Source organism: Haliotis cracherodii, unplaced genomic scaffold, assembly GCF_022045235.1.
Source record: "Haliotis cracherodii isolate W230 unplaced genomic scaffold, xgHalCrac1.p SCAF_2, whole genome shotgun sequence".
NCBI lineage: Eukaryota > Metazoa > Mollusca > Gastropoda > Lepetellida > Haliotidae > Haliotis > Haliotis cracherodii.
The window spans coordinates 4,778,534-4,799,089 of NW_027266275.1; the positions used below are offsets into that span (position 1 = coordinate 4,778,534).

Genomic DNA, 20,556 nt, shown 5'->3' on the forward strand with positions numbered 1-20,556 from the left:
CAACAAACCAACCAACATACACTGAAGCATAACCAAGTCAGCCTCATGTTAATCCTCCCCAAGGTTTCTGTTGGTAAGATACATGTTAACATGCTGTAGACAGTAACAAATAACTGCTGCCAATTTTGGCTGAGATTCTGGCAACAAGTTTGTGCCCAGTGATATAACACTGAAACTGGGTGAGGAGATGCAAGTTTTATTGATTTATAAGTCGAACATGACAGCTGGACTACTAATATCACATGCTGTAGCCTCATATCAACATACGATCAAGGTGTATTTGTATCTGTCATCGTTGCCTGACTTTATGCCCACCATCACGGTCCTTCCAGTTCACTTGCCTTTGGTGAACAATCAGAATACATTGAAAACCATTCACAGCTCCGTGTGTTCCTCCTTGCCTCTCACACACCATCACACACCTATACAAGAGAAGTCTGTTCCAGTTCACTAAGCACACTGACTAGATACTCAGTTCCTTGCTTCACTCTCGTCCTCCTCCTCCTCATCTTCATCAGCCATGGCTGACTTCTGTTTGCTGGTGTCGGCCATGTACTTCTCCAGCTCCACATGAAAGCGCTCCGGTGATGGCGGGGCTATCAACACAGCCTGGCTTACAAACTGACCTGAAATGACGCGCCAACATGATAATATTGCCTCATACATCGACAGGATTCAGTCTACTGTCCACACACTCATATCTGATGTGCCAGTTTCATTTTAAAATTCACACATTTCTACCTTTTTCAGCAAAAGTAAGGATTTTAATGCCACGTCATGATCTCGGCAGCAGTACAACAATCAATGTTATCTCACTTGTCTACCAAATAGCAAAGCAAAATTTTGTAAAACATTTTCTACTATTTTGTCATCATGGTCTGGGAATGAAAGATTACAGAAAAAAAGAAAAAGAATTATTTTTTCAAAATGACCCCATGAATTAAAGCTATAGTGATACAAAGTAAGGACAGTTAATTGCTAAAAAGCTTTTTGGATAATTTCAACAAGACATGGACATAATTTACATCTGAACTATGGTTATAGCAAACTCAAAGGGACCACTAATTGTAGTTAAATAACAGTAGTTCATTATAAGCATATATACAGCAAATGGTCTGGGGGAAAAAACAATTGTTTGTTATATCTATAAGTTTGTTATAAGCATGTTTGTTATAAACATAGTTTACTCTATATATTTTGGAAAGCAAACCTTGTCCTTTGAAAACATGACAAATGCACTTCTCACTTGCATAACTCCAAAATATTTTGTTAAAGAGTATTTCAAATATTTGAACGAAGTGTACAGTCTGCTCTCCTCTCACATTCAACGACATGCCATGATAACAGAATTACTCTTCTGTGTGGTTTCATAGACAACTCACTTCAATATAGAAACTCTAGAGGCTAAGAGATACATAACTTACCTAGTTTGGGTGCCTTCTGTTTCTTGATTGACTCCATATATGCTGAAAAGTTCTCCTCCAACTGTTCAGTGGACATGTTCAGCTGGAACACATCACACGAGGATTCATAAGGAAAACCCATCATTCACCCGAGTATCAACTACACTGTTTGAAGAACTTTTGAATGAAATAAATTAATCCCAATATACCTTCAGAAACAACAAAAAAATAGATTTTTTCTGGAATATTATATTGGATCAGAAAAAGATTTTGTTTGTTGTTAAACGTGTCATTCATCAATAATCAAGCTATATGACTTCTTAATAATCGAGTCTGGACCAGACAATCCAGTGATTGACATCATGACCGTCAACATGCATCAACCAAATTCCGTGAGTCTGACCACCCGTGCCCGTCAAGGGGATGAACGGGGTCATCTGAAAATCATGCTGAAATCACTATTCACCAGTGTACCAATTACACTGATAGATTAACTTTTGTATGTAATAAAAGAAACCAAAATGCATTTCAGAATGCAAACGATAAGAAAATAGAGCGGCAAGGGTCTGAAGCTGAATTTTTCTGGAATATTATATTGGCTCTGAAAAAGGACTTACAAAGAAAGGAAAGAAAAAAATAAGCAAATGGATACCGGTAACCGAAGTGTCCACATAACACATTCTTATAGTATGATAACTATATTGCACATAGAGGGACAGTCTTACATGTTCATTATGACAGACATGGAACCAAAGACAGGCACAGCTGTACATGAAGGTCAAAGGTTGAAGCTATGTCAAATACACAGTCCAACATAAAATGTGTTCTTGAGACATACATGTAGAACACACACTGCATATCAAATGTCAATGATTGCCTACATGAATGACATTTTAAAAATGGCTGCTGTGGTTGTAAATTGGATGGGAATTCTGTCCACATGTTTAAGAGACCTTCAGGCATTGCTGCTTCAGAGGAGATCGTGAAAAGGTACGAACCAGGCATCACAACAAACGTTCAACAGTATTGCCCTTATATAGTGATGTGCAGGCGTGTGTGCGTGGCTGATTATAGTCCTGGACTAATGCCGGCTTTACAGTGCTAGCCCACTAAGATACCATGCCATAGTTTACCATGAATACCCCACCCAGACGCCGAGCCTACCAGTCCTTGTTTTATCTGTTAATGCCGAGTGCCAGGCAGGGTAACAACAAGTAGCATCTTGTAACATTTTTTGGTATGACTTGACCAAGGATTGTACCGATTTTCTGCCTTCGAGGCAGACACTCCATCCACTACACCACAGACGCGGTCCTATCAGGCAACTGGGACAACTACTTGTCACTCTTTATAACACACAGGGATACAGAGGATATACTCCTTAAAGCCTTCGCTCGTCACGCTGAAGACCTGGGTTCGATTCCCCACATGGGTACAATGTCTGGTGTCCCCTGACATGATATTGCTGGAATATTGCTAAAAGTGGCGTAAAACCATACTCACTCACTCACTCCTACTTTCAGCTTCATAAACAGGACATGGTGAGTTTACATAGCATTAACAACATGTCGGCCATATTGCAACAATGGCCAATGAATGAGCAGAGAAACTACTCACAGTTCCCAGGGGTACTTGCAACTTCCCCACAGCATCGGAGTGTTTGGTGGACGTGTAGGTGACGCCTTGCTGGAACAGGGTCATCATCTCCTCCACGCTGGAGCTCATGTTGCCTGTTGACGGAAACCATGCAACCTTCATTACCCAGGGATAAGAAATAGGGAAAGACACTGAGATATTGTTAGAACCAAGGCAATAATACGATGGCTAACATTTATCTTCAAATATCTGCCAACACGACTATGGGTAATATATAGAGGATATTATATGAGTGTTCATGTCATGCTATGTTTACGACACGAGTGTCTAAATCTAGTATTTCCTGAGTGAGAGCATGAAAACCCCACTCAGACACAGTATACTGACTCGGAGCCGACCAGTCCTTGTTTTAGCCCCTTAATGCTGAGTGCTAGGCAGGGTAACAACATGTACCATCTTTTAACACCTTCTGGTAGGAGGTGGCTGAGGATCTGAACAGACGCTCTTCCACTACACCACGTAGCTGTTTCATCTGAAGACCAAAAGTAGGATACAAACCTCTGCTTTTGCGTGGAAACATGTCCTTCAGTATTCCCCGTAGGACCAGCATTTCCACCATTATGTCCGGCGTAGCAAGGGCGAAGTCAAACTCACTTTTGTCAATTATCCCATCAACAATCTAAGGGGAGATAACTCAGAATGATCAACAGCAGACACTGATAAGTCAAAACATATTACTGAAGTGAAAGTAACTTGTATTGTATGAATGTAATTGGATTGGGAAAATATAAAAATGGTACCACGACACTTTAGTTCACCTTTAATTGCAGTCAACAAGAAACAAAAGTTGCTTTCAATAGTTATACTAAAAATAAGATTCGAACCTCACAAATTCAGGTCTCATCACTGGTGAGAACAAGCATGTGACGTTTCAGCTTCAGTGGTCAAGTGGTTTTGTGCAGAGAATATTTACAGTGCAACAAAAATGCATTTTGACATAATTTAGGAGCCTAGTAAAAGTGGAAATGTCAAATCAAGGTCAAAATTCAAATCATTGCACACAAAAATCGGAAACGTGTTGAATTACAAACTACACACACACACACACCAAATTTCATCATATTTTGAACATTTTGTGTCATGGTCATAAGACGTTTCAGCTTTCAGTATGGTTGATGTTCAAAGGTAAAATCAAAGTCAAAATCTAAAATATCGCCAAAATAAAAGAACATATAGTTTACATAATACATAATAACTACACATGTACCAAATTTAATTACATTTTGAACAATAATAGTAGTGTCAGCCATAAATAGCTTTTTCAATATGGTTACGGTTGTGGCCATGTTGAAATACAGATTTGAACCTCTTGAACAAACTGGAGTGTCATCACTGATGGGAACAAGTAGGATATGTGAAGTTTCAGCTTCATTAGTCCCCGAGTAGAAACAAAGTGATCCTAGCGCTACAGCAGTGGAAAGCTACAACAGTCAAAGCTACAATCACATTGTTGATGGTATCCAGTCTCCAGATTGCTACTCTCAAAGTTTAACATAGACTTTCAACTGTGGGATAGCTCTGTGGGATGGGACCCAGATCGCCACTGCTATGAGTGCCATGACTCCCATTGTTATTTATCACTGCGGTGTAGGACTAAGTCTCACCTGCTTGATGAGATCTGCATCTCCGACATAGAGAGCACCAAGGTCCCTTGCCTTCTGTTGGTCTTCACTTGTCTGTGGACAAACACCATATGCTAACACATAGGAGCATAGAGTCATGTCACTCTTGTCGTCAACAGAAACACACATTATTCACATAAACTATCTTCATATTAACACATAAAATGGACTTAAACTGTTTATCATGAGTATCATAATAGCAATACTCCAGTCATATTACACCAGGAGACACCAAGATTTGTTTGTTTATTTGTTGTTTCATGCTGCACTCAGCAATATTCCAGCTATATGACGGCGGTCTGTAAATAATCGAGTCTGGACCAGACAATCCAGTGATTGATATCATGAGCATCGATCTACGCAGTTGGGATACGATGACATGAATCAACCAAGTCAGCAAGCCTGACCATCCTATCCTGTTAGTCGCCTCTTACGACAAGCAAGACAGCAACCTGTAAATAATCAAATCTGGACCAATGGTTAGAATAAATCTTCAGCAACCTAGGCTGGTTCAAAGAGGTGAGTTAATAGATCATGTGGTCAGACTTGGTGACTTGGCTGAATGTCACTGCACCTCGATAGCCTGGATTGTTCTTCATAATTCATCATCAATTACAGGATTGCCTGTCATTAACTCTATTATTCATGAAACTGCAATACTCGCAGTCTACTTGAGAATGCACACCCTTCTGCTCCTCCTTAGATACAAGTTGATGCGCAGTCTTTACATATTGTCAGTCTGGGATTTATTTAAGACAGGTTAAGACATTTCTTAGAGGAGGAGCCAAGTCAATACATATTTTGTTCTCAACATACTTTTTCAGAACATACAGGATGAGCAGCAAACAATTTCTTTTTTTGTATAGCTGAGGACTACAGTAACAAACCTTGCAGAACATCGGGTGGCTGGTCCCTAATGCCTTATGTATAGCTGAGGACTACAGTAAGAAGCCTTGCAGAACATCAGGTGGCTGGTCCCTAATGCCTTATGTATAGCTGAGGACTACAGTAAGAAGCCTTGCTGAACATCAGGTGGCTGGTCCCTAATGCCTTATGTATAGCTGAGGACTACAGTAAGAAGCCTTGCAGAACATCAGGTGGCTGGTCCCTAATGCCTTATGTATAGCTGAGGACTACAGTAAGAAGCCTTGCAGAACATCAGGTGGCTGGTCCCTAATGCCTTATGTATAGCTGAGGACTACAGTAAGAAGCCTTGCAGAACATCAGGTGGCTGGTCCCTAATGCCTTATGTATAGCTGAGGACTACAGTAAGAAGCCTTGCAGAACATCAGGTGGCTGGTCCCTAATGCCTTATGTATAGCTGAGGACTACAGCAAGAAGCCTTGCAGAACATCAGGTGGTTGGTCCCTAATGCCTTATGTATAGCTGAGGACTACAGTAAGAAGCCTTGCAGAACATCAGGTGGCTGGTCCCTAATGCCTTATGTATAGCTGAGGACTACAGTAACAAACCTTGCAGAACATCGGGTGGTTGGTCCCTAATGCCTTATGTATAGCTGAGGACTACAGAAACAAGCCTTGCAGAACATCGGGTGGTTGGTCCCTAATGCCTTATGTATATGTGAGGACTACAGTAAGAAGCCTTGCAGAACATCAGGTGGTTGGTCCCTAATGCCTTATGTATATGTGAGGACTACAGTAAGAAGCCTTGCAGAACATCAGGTGGCTGGTCCCTAATGCCTTATGTATAGCTGAGGACTACAGTAAGAAGCCTTGCAGAACATCAGGTGGTTGGTCCCTAATGCCTTATGTATATGTGAGGACTACAGTAACAAACCTTGCAGAACATCAGGTGGTTGGTCCCTAATGCCTTATGTATAGCTGAGGACTACAGTAAGAAGCCTTGCAGAACATCAGGTGGTTGGTCCCTAATGCCTTATGTATATGTGAGGACTACAGTAACAAACCTTGCAGAACATCAGGTGGTTGGTCCCTAATGCCTTATGTATATGTGAGGACTACAGTAACAAACCTTGCAGAACATCGGGTGGTTGGTCCCTAATGCCTTATGTATAGCTGAGGACTACAGTAAGAAGCCTTGCAGAACATCAGGTGGTTGGTCCCTAATGCCTTATGTATATGTGAGGACTACAGTAACAAACCTTGCAGAACATCGGGTGGTTGGTCCCTAATGCCTTATGTATAGCTGAGGACTACAGTAACAAACCTTGCAGAACACTGCACATTTCTTGACAACATTTTCTTCAAAAGTATGGGGCAACATCAGTGTTGAGCTGATATTCCGCATGAACTTGGTCTGAAATAGAATAGGACCATATTAAAAAGGTACAATGAGATGTGCAAGCTTACTGGTCTCACAGAAGATGTGCTGGACAACTTTAAAACAACTGTAACTTTTCTTATTGATGTGAAAGTTCCAAACACATAACTAATCTTTCTTCATACTGGAATTTGTTTTCCAAACATAGTGAATTTTTTCAACTCATAAATAAAAATGATGTATATCACTCTGTGACATATACAGAAATATTATATAAATTTAAATCTACAACGATCACAATAGACAATTAATTGTTTCTTTAATTGTTCAGTTTATGTTCTGACTGTGCTGAAACAAGGAAGCAATGTGTAGTGGAAACTGTCAATACATATCGTACACCCATGCTACAAAGACAGTGAGTTGGTTTGACGCTGGTTTTAGCAATATTCCATGATATCACAGAGAGACCAAAGAGGGCTTCACACACTGCACCCATGTGGGGAACTGAACCCAGACCTTTGACGGGGTGAGTGAACCACTTGGCCACCCCACCACTCCTCAAAGACAGGGAACAAACCTTCTTTTTTGTGGACATATTCAGCTCCAGGTCTGCATACACCAGTCCATCCATATTATCAAACATGCTGGGATGTGCGTATTCTTTATGTCGCTGCACACATTCCTCTAGGGCGTGGCACTGAGGAGGGTAACGCCCCCTGATCCACACATCATCAGCTGGCTTCCTGTTCATCCAGTTGGGATGCTCCTTAGACTTGTCTTTTTCCTTCTCCAGCCTGTAATCAGTTGTCCACCCAAGTCATGATCACTTATTGTTTGTCAAAACAATTACCTTAGGCTAAAAAATAAATAGTCTTGGTTCTCAGGCACTGCCCGCATCATCATAAAGTTCGACGCGTGTTTTACTTATATTTCCATTTTTTTTTTAAATATTAAAAAATCCATAAATATTCCAAGTCCAATGGTAATCAAATACTGTATTCCAGTATTTTATTTATCAAGGAATACATTTATGTGGGGAGGCCCATTCCCAGGTTGATTGTACACAAATGTTTATCTGGTTACACAACAGTCTATTTGGTTACATACTTGTTTGAACACCCCCCCACCACCCACAACCACCCACCCCGCCCCCCCAAAAAATGACACCGCCTGCCAACACTATATTTTTAAAAAATATTGCCGGAGAACCAATTCTTTTATTTTTTTAAGCCTTAATATTGACATTGAAAAAAAATATAAATCAAGTATCAGTGATCAAAGTTGTAAACTGGTTGACATTAAATCCTTTTTTGCATTTCGTATTAGTTTGTGAGAGGAACAACAAGGCCAACCAATCAGGCAACAGTTCAGAGTTCAGGAGTTATTTGTTAGTGAGTTTTCAATGTAGATGATCCTGTAAACATTAAGGTTATCCAAATGTAGTTTTGTGCAACGGGCATAACTTTTTGTTGAGGTTACCTTGAGCTTAACCTGAGTCACTAAGGTCCACCTGAGTAAAGGTTGTTTTGTACAACGGCATCCAGTTGTTTCTGCCAGCGTACAACACTATTCCAGTCTCAAGAACAGAGAAAGGCCTGTGTCCAGACATTTGATAGGGCACTGATATATAATGCAGGGCCTGCTACTTGTTGCTGCTGGCACTTATTTTACCCAGAGTATTGCCTTTTGTGATTGTGTGTTTCAACATAAGGCTTGAAAAATTATAAAAAAATTGGTTCTCAGGCAATGACTTTTGAAAACATAGTACGGGGTGGTGGTTGTTTTTTTTGGTTTTTTTTGGCTTGTCCAAACAACTATGTAACCAAATAAACACATGTGTGCCAACAATATGGGAAAGGGCCTCCCTACTACATACACAAGCATACATACTCCTATGACCATAACATGAGATGCATACCATGTAAAAGGAAGTAACTGTGTGCTATATTGGATCTCATTGTTTTTAAATATTAGGATTAAAAATAAAAATTTAAATGGAAATAAAAACGAAACGTGTGGCAGACTTTATGATGCAGGCATAGCCTAAAAACCAAGACTATTATTTTTTTTAGCCTAATGTGTTGATTATTTATTGATCTTGTGTGGTCATTTACAGACCTGACACGTTAGTTCTGTAAGAACTGATTTCCAAGTTAACCACTGCATTAGTTCTGTAAGTACTGATTTCCAAGTTAACCACTGCGTTAGTTCTGTAAGTACCTATTTCCCGGTTAACCACTGCGTTAGTTCTGTAAGTACCGATTTCCCGGTTAACTACTGCGTTAGTTCTGTAAGTACTGATTTCCCGGTTAACTACTGCGTTAGTTCTGTAAGTACTGATTTCCGAGTTAACCACTGCGTTAGTTCTGTAAGTACTGATTTCCCGGTTAACCACTGCGTTAGTTCTGTAAGTACTGATTTCCGAGTTAACCACTGCGTTAGTTCTGTAAGTACTGATTTCCCGGTTAACTACTGCGTTAGTTCTGTAAGTACTGATTTCCGAGTTAACCACTGCGTTAGTTCTGTAAGTACCGATTTTCCAGTTAACTACTGCGTTAGTTCTGTAAGTACTGATTTCCGAGTTAACCACTGCGTTAGTTCTGTAAGTACCGATTTCCCAGTTAACTACTGCGTTAGTTCTGTAAGTACTGATTTCCCGGTTAACTACTGCGTTAGTTCTGTAAGTACTGATTTCCGAGTTAACCACTGCGTTTCAATTAGGAAAGCGCCTCGTAACACTTTGTGTAAATGATTGTTAGAAATTCTACAGTTATAACATATGGGTAATCAAGAAAACTTCACAGCAGCACAGACATACAATGATCAATATCGACACACGTCATGATTTGTCTGTGATACCAGTAAGCCACAACCGGCAGCAAGCCTCTCATCTGACCTCAACTGACCTCACTGCTTTTGCTTTCACCCATTTCTCCTTCTCCTTGGCTACATGTGGCGTGCGCAACTTCTGACTCTTCGTCACCTTCCATCTGACCGGTGTCACGGCCAGTGATGGAGTGGCTCGCTGCAACAATGCTGATCGTAGTTGAACCAGAAGCACGGGTCTTAGTGCTAGGAATGGAAAATGAAGAGAACACTTTTATAGATGTATACCTAGACGTTAAGGTGTTTAGGGATATGACAAACACTTTTATGAAACTAACAAGCTCAGGTATGGTGTTGACAGCCCAGAATCATAATCAGCCTGAATCTGGAACTACTCCAATATACAGTAACAAGTAGTTACTTTGACTATTTACAGTAACAACAACTAGTTACTACCCTTATATACAGAAACAACAAATAGTTACTACCACAATATACTTAGGGAGGGGTATATATAGTTACTACCCTGATATACAGAAACAACAAATAGTTACTACCCTGATATACAGAAACAACAAACAGTTTTTTCCCTGATATACAGAAACAAACAGTTACTACCCTGATATACAGAAACAACAAATAGTTACTACCCTGATATACAGAAACAACAAATAGTTACTACCCTGATATACAGAAACAACAAACAGTTACTACCCTGATATACAGAAACAACAAATAGTTACTACCCTGATATACAGAAACAACAAATAGTTACTACCCTGATATACAGAAACAACAAATAGTGACTACCCTGATATACAGAAACAACACTGCAGTGCCCTCATTTGAGTGAGTGAGTATTGTTTTATGCTGCTTTTAGAAATATTCCCGCAATATCGTGGCGGGGGACACCAGAAATGAGCTTCACACATTGTACCCATGTCGGGAATGGAACCCGGGCCTTCCCCACCCCACTGCACCTCCTCATTTGAGGGAACAAGCGTGTCCATGTGGTCATGATAGTCTGGAAGGTAATTTGGTGTTGGAAGAATTTAGTCAAATAATATTTATACCACACCCTTCAAACTTTTTTTCTTCTTTTTTTATAGTTATTTTGTAACTCAAAACTTGACGAAAGGGCAAAAAATATTATTTCTTCCATTTGAGAGACAAATTATCAAGTATTATAATGTAAGTGAGTGAGAGAGTTGGGTTTAACGCTGCTTTTAACATTATTCCAGTTATATCACAGCGTGTCAGCTCAATGTGGGAGGAAAGCCCGAGGTGGTGCAGGTCTCAGACGTTTACCACTTCAGTGAAACCCACGAGCACGGGTATGGTGCTGACAAACCTAGAAACATAATCCGGGTGAACCGGGATTTGAACCCACGATCATAGGTTTCTCTGCACGACGAATGGGCCACCCGAGCCCCCAGTATACATAAGTAAAGGGGTGAAGTATGACTTCACAGTGCCAGTGCACTCAGGCTTACTCTTGAAGCATGTGATATCTATATATGGTTTAACCGTATATGGACATATAATTTTTTAATGTGAAGTTTACACGATACACAGCTTTTCCATTGGACGATAGGTCGGTCATGACCTCGAAACTGACGTTAATAAGTTTATGCACAACACAATTTTATGTTCATATGTTTTTCATGAGACTGTATTCTTGAAATGATGTCAACACTGACGAGTATTTCCACATTCCTGGGGCAACCCCTGGGATCTCCCTAGCACGAATACATATAGAAGCATTGCTTCTGATCGTTTAGATCCTTTAATCTTGGACTCAGCGTTTTAGCATACATTGAAAAAAGCCAGAGACTTTGAGTGCAAACATGAAGTCACTTGTACCACTTTAAATATATTTTGAAAAGATCTCGTGCTACATCCCCTGAGGTGAAAAACAGTGATATAAAAATTTATACGAACTTAAACGTTCATACAGCATGGTGCTCACTCAATAAATTTCATACTCCAATGAATTCTAACAAAGTAAAAATCAATACTTAAAGGGGCACAGATCTAACGCAATTCCCAGGACTGGTTGTTGCCTTTGTTATTGTTTTTTCCCCGTGAGTACCCGGATGATATGCTACGCAACTGAGCGTGACCAGAGACTGGGCTACCGTCTGCAAGGAGAGCTAAATAAACTTGGAGGCTGGAGGCAATATTTGTTTTACGAATTTTTGCATAAACACTAATTGGTTAACTGTGATCTATAAAGATTTCGACAAAGAGCACATGTTGATTAATTTCTTCAGCCTAAACAAACAGACAAAAAGAACGGCGGAGCTCATCGGATGTCCTCATTTGGAAATACCCCAGATGGTTATAGTTTAATACTAAAAAAGTATCTATGCAGTGAAAGCATTTTCGGATTTCGGATTGCGTCGATGATACGATTACCAATTCCTTGTTGTCATCCACGTTTTCTCGTATAACCCTACACTTGTGTATTTGTCGTCATTCACTTGATGCTCAGTTAATGAATTTATTACAGGTACAATCAATGGTAGCACCACTTATATTACCTGACAAAGGTTTCCATTTGGCATTTATTGTGTCTGGGGTAATTATTCAATCTAAATCCAGGTTTGAAGTGAGGTGAAATGTGTGTTATGTAATATGCACGTGGCAGACCAGCAAGAGGTGAATGATCAGTTGATTTACTTTTTTTTGTAAATCAACAGATCGTTCCTAGTCATCAAAGGATTAACAGAAAATACGTTGATTGATTAATCACTGTTATCTTGCACAGTGGATATGTCAAAAGTGAGTGTTTACATGTCTAGGTTTACTAAAACAAAGGGAATACACTCATATCATGGCGTGAATTGCCGATGTAAAAACAACATACAACAAACAAAGGGTTAACTGATAATACGTTGATTGATTGCTCATTGTTATCTATCACTCAATGAATTTTTAGGAACAGTGGATGTTATGAAAATAGTTGTCACGTGGGCTTTCTCAGCCGACCCTTGAGACTTGACACCTATGTGAAACACCTGAAACAATCCAAGTGATCAGTTGAGAAACGAACACGGGTTATAATATCCCGAAACGATATATATCTTTTAAAATATTTGATTGTTACAGAGACACGTGACATCGAATATGTTTCTTTGTACAGCTGCAGACGAGTGGGATATTGTTCCTTTGTGTGGATATTCACAGATACATTCCTCGAACAAGGAAGCTCCTAAAATGTATACACATAAATTTGGTAGGTTGCAATTATGGTATTTGCATTTTGTTTTCCTTCATTTGAACCGATTCGGTCTTGTTTCTCTACGTCTTGGTTGGGAAATTCTTCAATGCGCGATAGACGTTGTTTTCGCAGGTCTTTTCCTTTGTAAGCGTGTATATATTACCGTCAATTTGTAAAATGTGATTCTCTCAGGCAATTTATAAAATGTGTAAAATGTAAAATGTCATTTTGACTAAAAAATCTGTCCAGATTGATTAATATGATCAAAAGGGCCTACAAACATCACAACAGATTATTATGTAGGATTAGAAGCCAAACAACATAGACATGTACTTTTCAACGTAACATTTTCAGTCTCTTGGTGATGACATTAAACATCAAAATGTTTGGAATTCATCATCATAATAATACAGATGGAAATGTTTTTCAGTCACTTTGTAAAATAACTCAATATTTAGACTTTAAATTAATTTGAAAATGTTACACATTTTGACAGTAAAAAAATATACACACTATAAAAAAAAGCAATGCTCAGGTGAAATATTTATTTTGAGTTGCAAGTCAAAATAGTGTTAACGAAAATCGCAAAATTACTAAGCAAGTGACTTATCAAAACTTTGTCACCATTACCAATGCTACCCACAAAGATATATACCTACATTTCCTTATTATCTCGAAAACTGTATTTCATTTAGTTGATCAATGTGACCATACGCCCTTATTACTACCCATAAAAGTGACTGATGCGCTTACGAATTGCGCAGCAGAGGTCGCGAACTAGTCTAGATTTCTGCTATACATCCGGGTACTCACTGGGAAAAAACAATAACAAAGGCAACAACCAGTCCCGGGGAATTGCGTTAGATCAGTGCCCCTTTAAATAAATATTAAGGAAGCAGAATGAGCTTTCATTATTAATGTGATTCCTTGAAGTATATTACGGTACTTTTCAGTGCACCACATTGTTTCTTCCACTTTCTGTAGATGTCATTGGTTTTTACATTGTTGGAAACAATGTGCAGTTATTATCAATAAAAAGTTTCCTGTCTTATAGAATGTTACAAAAAGAAGCATAAAACACACACTGATGTTCTATGCCAACTTCTGAAGCCCCATCAAAGACTTCTATAATTTTCAAAATATGTTAATAATCAACATCTTTCATACAACACTAGGTAAGTACCATTTGTGAACTGCATTGCCTACACTAACAACACAATCGGTACACAAATGAATTCAGATAGAGGAACAACACCATTTGTTTACGGTATCGGTCACGTGACCTCTATCGCATGTGTCTTTTTCATGTTGAGTGGGAAGGGTGTCCGTATTATAGATCTCCCACCTTCCACAAATACGGACCTGCTGTGGCGTAATGAAAACACATGGAGGTAAATTAACAAGCAGTAGTTCACGCGCTAATAAAGAGGAACTGGTGATAGACCCAACCAGCTATTCTTCTCAGCGACTTTTCCAATGAGTTGGTCTTTTTCAATTTCAGTTGAGAAATGTTGTTGCACGGAAGTTTCAATTTGAATGGTTGTCGACATTGTAGCAAGGGCTTATGTTGACAGTGTTGGATAATTATGGCAAGTTAGCCATATACTAAACACCACATATACGAACAAAATCCATCAATTCAAAACGCCACTTTATCATTTTAATTTACACTGGATAAACATTGTTGACAGCACGCACCTGTTATGGAGGTCGCCATATTTGATAAGGGAGGTAATTTCATTCGTTTAATTTATTCTAAAAGTGAGATTTTGTATTTCAATTTGTACGTTTTGAGCAGATATTTGTCCAAAGGGATGTTTATTCCGATTTTGTACATATATTTTTCCTCCGACCGTTTTTTCTTGAGAGGTAGCCAATAGAATCGCTTCTAACATAAACGGTAAAGGACCCGAAGATCAAAGTCGGCCATTTTCTTCTTCAGACAGATATCGATGCTACGAGAAAATTGAAACAGCTGATTGAGTGATCTCGTTCAATTATTTATTCCTTTTAGGATTATCGATGAAGGTATTATTCTTTGATCGCCAATGGTTGTTGCCATTTAACCTATTGTCAACAATTCTCCGCCAGACGAAGGTGTTTCTTGTCATAAAGTTGGAATTGTCATGTGTCAAAATCGTTTTTGTTAAAATGAAATAAGGTCAAATGATAAACGACTTTTATTTGATTTTGTAACTTTACCATACCCCTTGGTGAGGCATCTGATTATTTGATTAATTGATGTTAGTTTCAGGTTGCCAAAGCTTATTATGAAACGCTACTTCTTTCTAAGTTTACACTCAAATTAAGTCTTTTATCTTCATAAATATGAGATAATAATGGCATGCCTATGAACAATATAAAGGTGCTATTTTGCATATATTCTATATTAGTATTGGTCAAATCATGACAATTGAACTACAAGTATTACTGTTAGAAGAGTTAGTACATGACAGTAATGTGAGAGTGTTTAGGAGTGTTGAAGTTAAGCATTGTTGAATAGATATATTCTGACATCTGGAAATATGTTTCTTTTGATTAACATCATGTAACATATAAGACCCCAATTCTATGTTTCAATTGTGAATTCTGAATATGGGTACTTTCACACAATAAGTATTTGCTAAGGAAACTGCCTTTTGATCTGTCATTATATGCCTGTGTTTTGGTTCTACTGAAGTACTGTGTAGACTGCATTGATAGCTGAGGAAACAAACCAAGTCAGTGTTTCCAGGAGTGAAGCAAATCTTGTTGAGCATGTTGAGTATTATGCTGCGCTCATGTTGTGGGTTATGGGCCATACAAATGTCAGACAGCTAAACATTTAAAACATATTAACATGATTGAAGGGGGTGTTTGGTTGGCAAATTATTATATATATTTTTACTTATTTTTTTTAGAAAATTAGAATTAAATCAAATTATGTTTAGAAATTCAAAATGTTGTTGGTAGATCATGTATGTATTGAGCTCACTGAAAATCGAAATAATGATCATGTTGCAACAGTATTAATTTATTGCAGTCCGTTATCTGTCTGATTGTTCCAGCTATTAACACTTGTCTTCTGCAATCCAGCTGAAGGGATGAATGTGAACATATTGGATAATGCTTTGCATCATCATGGGTCTGAGATATGTTCATGTGATTAAAAGCAATATTTTGATTTTTGAAAGAATATGGAATTGATGAAATAATGTGAAGAATTGGACCATACGGTCCTGGAATCTGTAACATCGATATGTGTAGAAACAAATGGGATTTGTTTTTGTTCATACGAGTATAATTTAAAACAAAAATTAAAAGATAAATTAAAAATATGGTAAAATTTCAAATTTGAAAGTCCTTAAATAAACAATGCATAGACAGCTGAAATTATGTAAAGATGTATAGGACCATAGTATGACTTGGATTTGTTCATAGGGTGATTTTTAAGAAAAAGTTTTTTTCAGAAATTAATATTAGAAATTATATTTTATTTGGGGAAAAGATGTTGAGCCCCATCTTTTAAGAAACAAGAAGACTCAGATAGATGATATTTATCATGATATGATTCACAAGAAATCATGGTATTTATCATATATTAAAGTTAAAAGAATATGACATTGAAATTATGCTGTACTCTCACATGAAACAAACTAAAGGACCTTCACACTTTCCTTTCTTGAAAGCTGAAGATTCCACATCATGTACATGATGTAATAATGGTAACAATTTGCTAACAAGTCATGTGCCTGGTGAGCAACAATCCTTTGTGGTTTTGTTGTCTTGATTTGAACATGTCACCTTGTCTATATGAGAAGAAGTAAACAGTTGGGAGTACAACCTGTGGGCACCATACCCAGTAATCCATTCTTATGCATTCTATGATAAAACTTAGGTACCGTTCAAAGAGGCTTAAATAATGAAATAATAAAAGTGAGGGTCTATTGATTCATCTTGAAATTAAGATATGATTTAATTCTCATTAGGCCTAACCATGTTTTGATTTATATGTTAGTTCCTAATCGATTTAAAATTTAAAATTAAAAAAAAAATGTTTTCAAAGTTTTGCAATAACAGCCTGTTTACTACCTGGTCTAATGTAACCCACCTCCTATCACAATCACAGAAGGACTGCTTCCATGGTCTAGTGGATAGAGCTTCTGCCTGGAGAGTAGGACGTCAGGGGATCGTTCCCCTGTTGGGAAGGTAGAACCTAGTACTTTTAGTTACCCTGCTTTCTGCGCAACATTTAGGGGATAAAACAAAGGCTGTTTGTCTTGGACTCAGTATACCATGTATACAGTTTCCAGGCAGGTGGCCCAACCTAAGTCCTTTGGTCACGCCAGAAACCTATGATTGTGGGTTTGAATCCCGGTTCAACCCAATTATGTTTCTAGGTCTGTCAGTGTCATTCCTGTGCTCGTGGGTTCCATCAAAGTCATAAACGTGTGATACCTGCATCACTTCAGGCTTTTCTCCCATATTAAGCTGACACTTTGTGTGATATAACTGTTCAAACAGTGTTAATCCCAACTCGACCACTCAAACAACATTCATGCATAAATGCTGTCATTTGAAACCAGGATATTTTGCTTATTATCAGAAATAATTTCATGCTTATTGTGTACATGAAATAAATATTAACATGGGCATACAAGTTACCAGTAAATGCTCTTGATTTCAGTACTATTTCCAAGAATGCCAAAGGAAAAGTATGAGTCACCTAACCCTAGGAGGACACATACACTTATGTCACCAGAGGATGTAGCAGCGGGTAAAAAGTCTTCCTGGTATGAACTGGAGATTACAGGTAAGCACAGTTTGTCACCACTCAACTGTCTAACTTATGCGTAAAGTTCAGTGTACAGTAGTAGTAACTTTGTGTTTGCATTAAGCAAGAATGTCCACAGGCCACAATCCCTCATGTTAAGTGGGTCCCTAGATTAAAAATCGGGGAGCAGAAAACCTTGAAGTCCCCTCATTATTTTAATGGGTCTGAATGTCAACCTCATGAGAATGTCGAGAGAAATCCATCACTCAGAGAAACAGTATGTATCTTAATATTAAGGTGAGATCTGAAATGGAAAGTTCTTCAGTAACCTATGCTTATCATAAGAGACGATTAATGGAATGGGGTGGTCAGACTTGGTGACTTGGTTGATGCTTGTCATCATCATGATCATATCTGAATTGTGTAGATGCTCATGATGTCAATCACTGGATTGCCTGGTGCAGTCTTGATTATTTACAGACTGCCACCATGTTGCTGGAATATTGCTGAGTGCGGCGTTAAACAAGAAACAAACAAAACAAAAAGCGTCTGAAGTCTTGTTTCATTGGTATCTGAAAAGATCACTGGATATATTCTCCAAGAACAATAGTAAATGTAGTTGCAAGCAACAAAGCGGGCTTCAGGAGGGTCCTGGTTCACATTCATAAAAGTACGTTCAAGCGACACTAATATTTAGTGAAGGATACAGCTTGGTACATGTGGAAGTTCATTTACAAGGTCTCCCTTTTCATCCCCCGCCCCAACGAAGTTGGCGGGGGATATAGAAACAGGTTCCGTCCGTCCATCCGTGTGTGTGTGTGTGTGTGTGTGCGTCCTGAAATCGTTTCCGGACCATAACTTAGAAACCGTTCAACATTTCTCTGCAAAACTTTGCATGTCTATCAGACTTATGCTGAACTGGTACCTTTTGCTATTTAGGTATTTTAGAAATTTTTATTTTTTACAAGGGCTCGAAATTAACCGTATTTTGCGTGCCATCGCACACTTAAAATGAAAATGGCACGGCTAAATCATGATTTTCGTGCCTCAATGGCACGCTTGGAATATAGGAATTAATAACCTACCTTTGCCACATAAGGCATGTTTTAATGATAAATATCAATCTCGTCAGCAATAAATTAACTCTTTCAAAACAGTAGGCTGGTTTTCCGGCCAAGAAGCATTGAGTCCCCAGACACCGTAGGCTGGCTAATCGGCCAAGCCGTAGTCACGTCAAAATAGTATATATTTTTATGGACTTACCTGTAATATCATTCATTTATTAAATCCATCACATTTCACAATGTCTGAAATACGTATTCCATTTCAATTTATCCTTTTTTATCAATAAATTAAAAAAATGTTCACTTTTTCCTGGGATGTTATTGAAAATAAAATTCACAGACACACATTTTGACAACGGGTCCACATCGAACATGTCAAAGAGCAAAATAAAGACATTTTAAACAAATCTTTAAATATATTATACAAAGTAATATACAAAATCAACAAAAATATGTCTTAAAGTAATTAAACTTACATCTAAGTTATTATTTCCATCTTTTTGTGCGATCGCGTGTAATGTAAGTCAAATGACATCTCGGCTTTCGTTGCCTTGAATTCTCGACTCAGACACGAAGTTTAATGTAAAAATATATGCATGAAAAATCTTTGTCACAGCTCGTAACCTGGCACAATACATTCACAAAGTTCCATATTTTTAATATATATCGTGATATCCTGCTTAAAACGTTCAGAATAACACGATTTAACAAAAAGCTTTCGCCAACATCTGAAATTTATCAAACACGAGCTTGGTATCACAGCTGTAATTTGATTGGCTGCCTTATGTCACGTGCTCAAAATTGACCAATGCCGAAACTTGTAGCAGATTTCGTCAAGAAAGCATCATTAGAAACCAATTTTAATCCAATGAAATCGCTTGTTATAACTACGGAAAAAAACCAGGCGATGTTACAAGCGTGTAGATGAAGGAATAAGCTTTCCAGCGAAGCCTCGAAAACGGGGGTATTTCTTCATGTTACTGAGCGGACAGCCGCTGTTATCGGGAAATGGGTGATGACAGAAACTATTTATAATTCTTTTTAAAATGATTTTCCAATTACGTTAACAATGAAAATAAAAAAGAAATAGGTAAGTGGATTTTACTTCAGATCGGGCTCCAGTTATGAGGGGAAGAAAGGGGTGTGTGGCAGCTAAACTGAAACATGATGTACCTCATGTTATAGCTATACCTTGTATTGCACATATGGTCAAGAATGATCAAACAGGACAGAGATTACAACCAATACAGCAACATCCTGGAATTGTTGAAAATTAGTTTGGTACTTGCAGTCTCTTCTGCGGAATGTGAGAGGGGATTTTCAATGATGGGGAGGGTAAAGACAGCCTGGAGATCATGCTTAAAGTCAAGTACACCCATGACAGTTGCCCAGTGCAACACAACACTAGAGAAATACAGTCCACAAGGTGCAATAGCTAAGTGGATGTGTGCAGTCAACAGAAGGTGACCCCAGCTTATGGGACTAGGGTTAAAGCCTCTGTCACAATCTGACAGTAACTGAGTTGAGGGGGGCTTGTCTGTCACAGTCATTAAATGGAAGTCAGTCAATTAAGTTTGTAACTCACTTTAACTTGAATAAATCACTTACTATTAAGATCACAGATGTCTCACTTACTTACAATTACATGAATTTATTAACATTTTGATTGAACTACTGACAGAGAGACACAAATAAACAACAAACACTTTAATGGTTGTTAAAAATTTTAATGCTGAAATGTAACAAATAATTGGCTGGGCGCCCCTTG

At 38.3% G+C, this 20,556-nt stretch overlaps 1 protein-coding gene across 1 annotated transcript; it reads right to left on the bottom strand.

The window, feature by feature from the left end:
* Positions 1-187: 187 nt before the first annotated feature.
* LOC139468635 (large ribosomal subunit protein uL1m-like) lies at positions 188-14,712 on the bottom strand. The gene is made up of 9 exons (XM_071250758.1): positions 14,670-14,712; positions 9,829-9,994; positions 7,500-7,716; positions 6,869-6,958; positions 4,664-4,735; positions 3,558-3,678; positions 3,021-3,133; positions 1,425-1,506; positions 188-626 (listed from the first exon to the last, which is right to left on the bottom strand). Exons 1-9 carry the CDS (start codon positions 14,710-14,712, stop codon positions 472-474), a joined length of 1,059 nt encoding a protein of 352 aa, XP_071106859.1. The 3' UTR covers positions 188-471.
* Between the last annotated feature and the right edge of the window lie 5,844 nt (positions 14,713-20,556).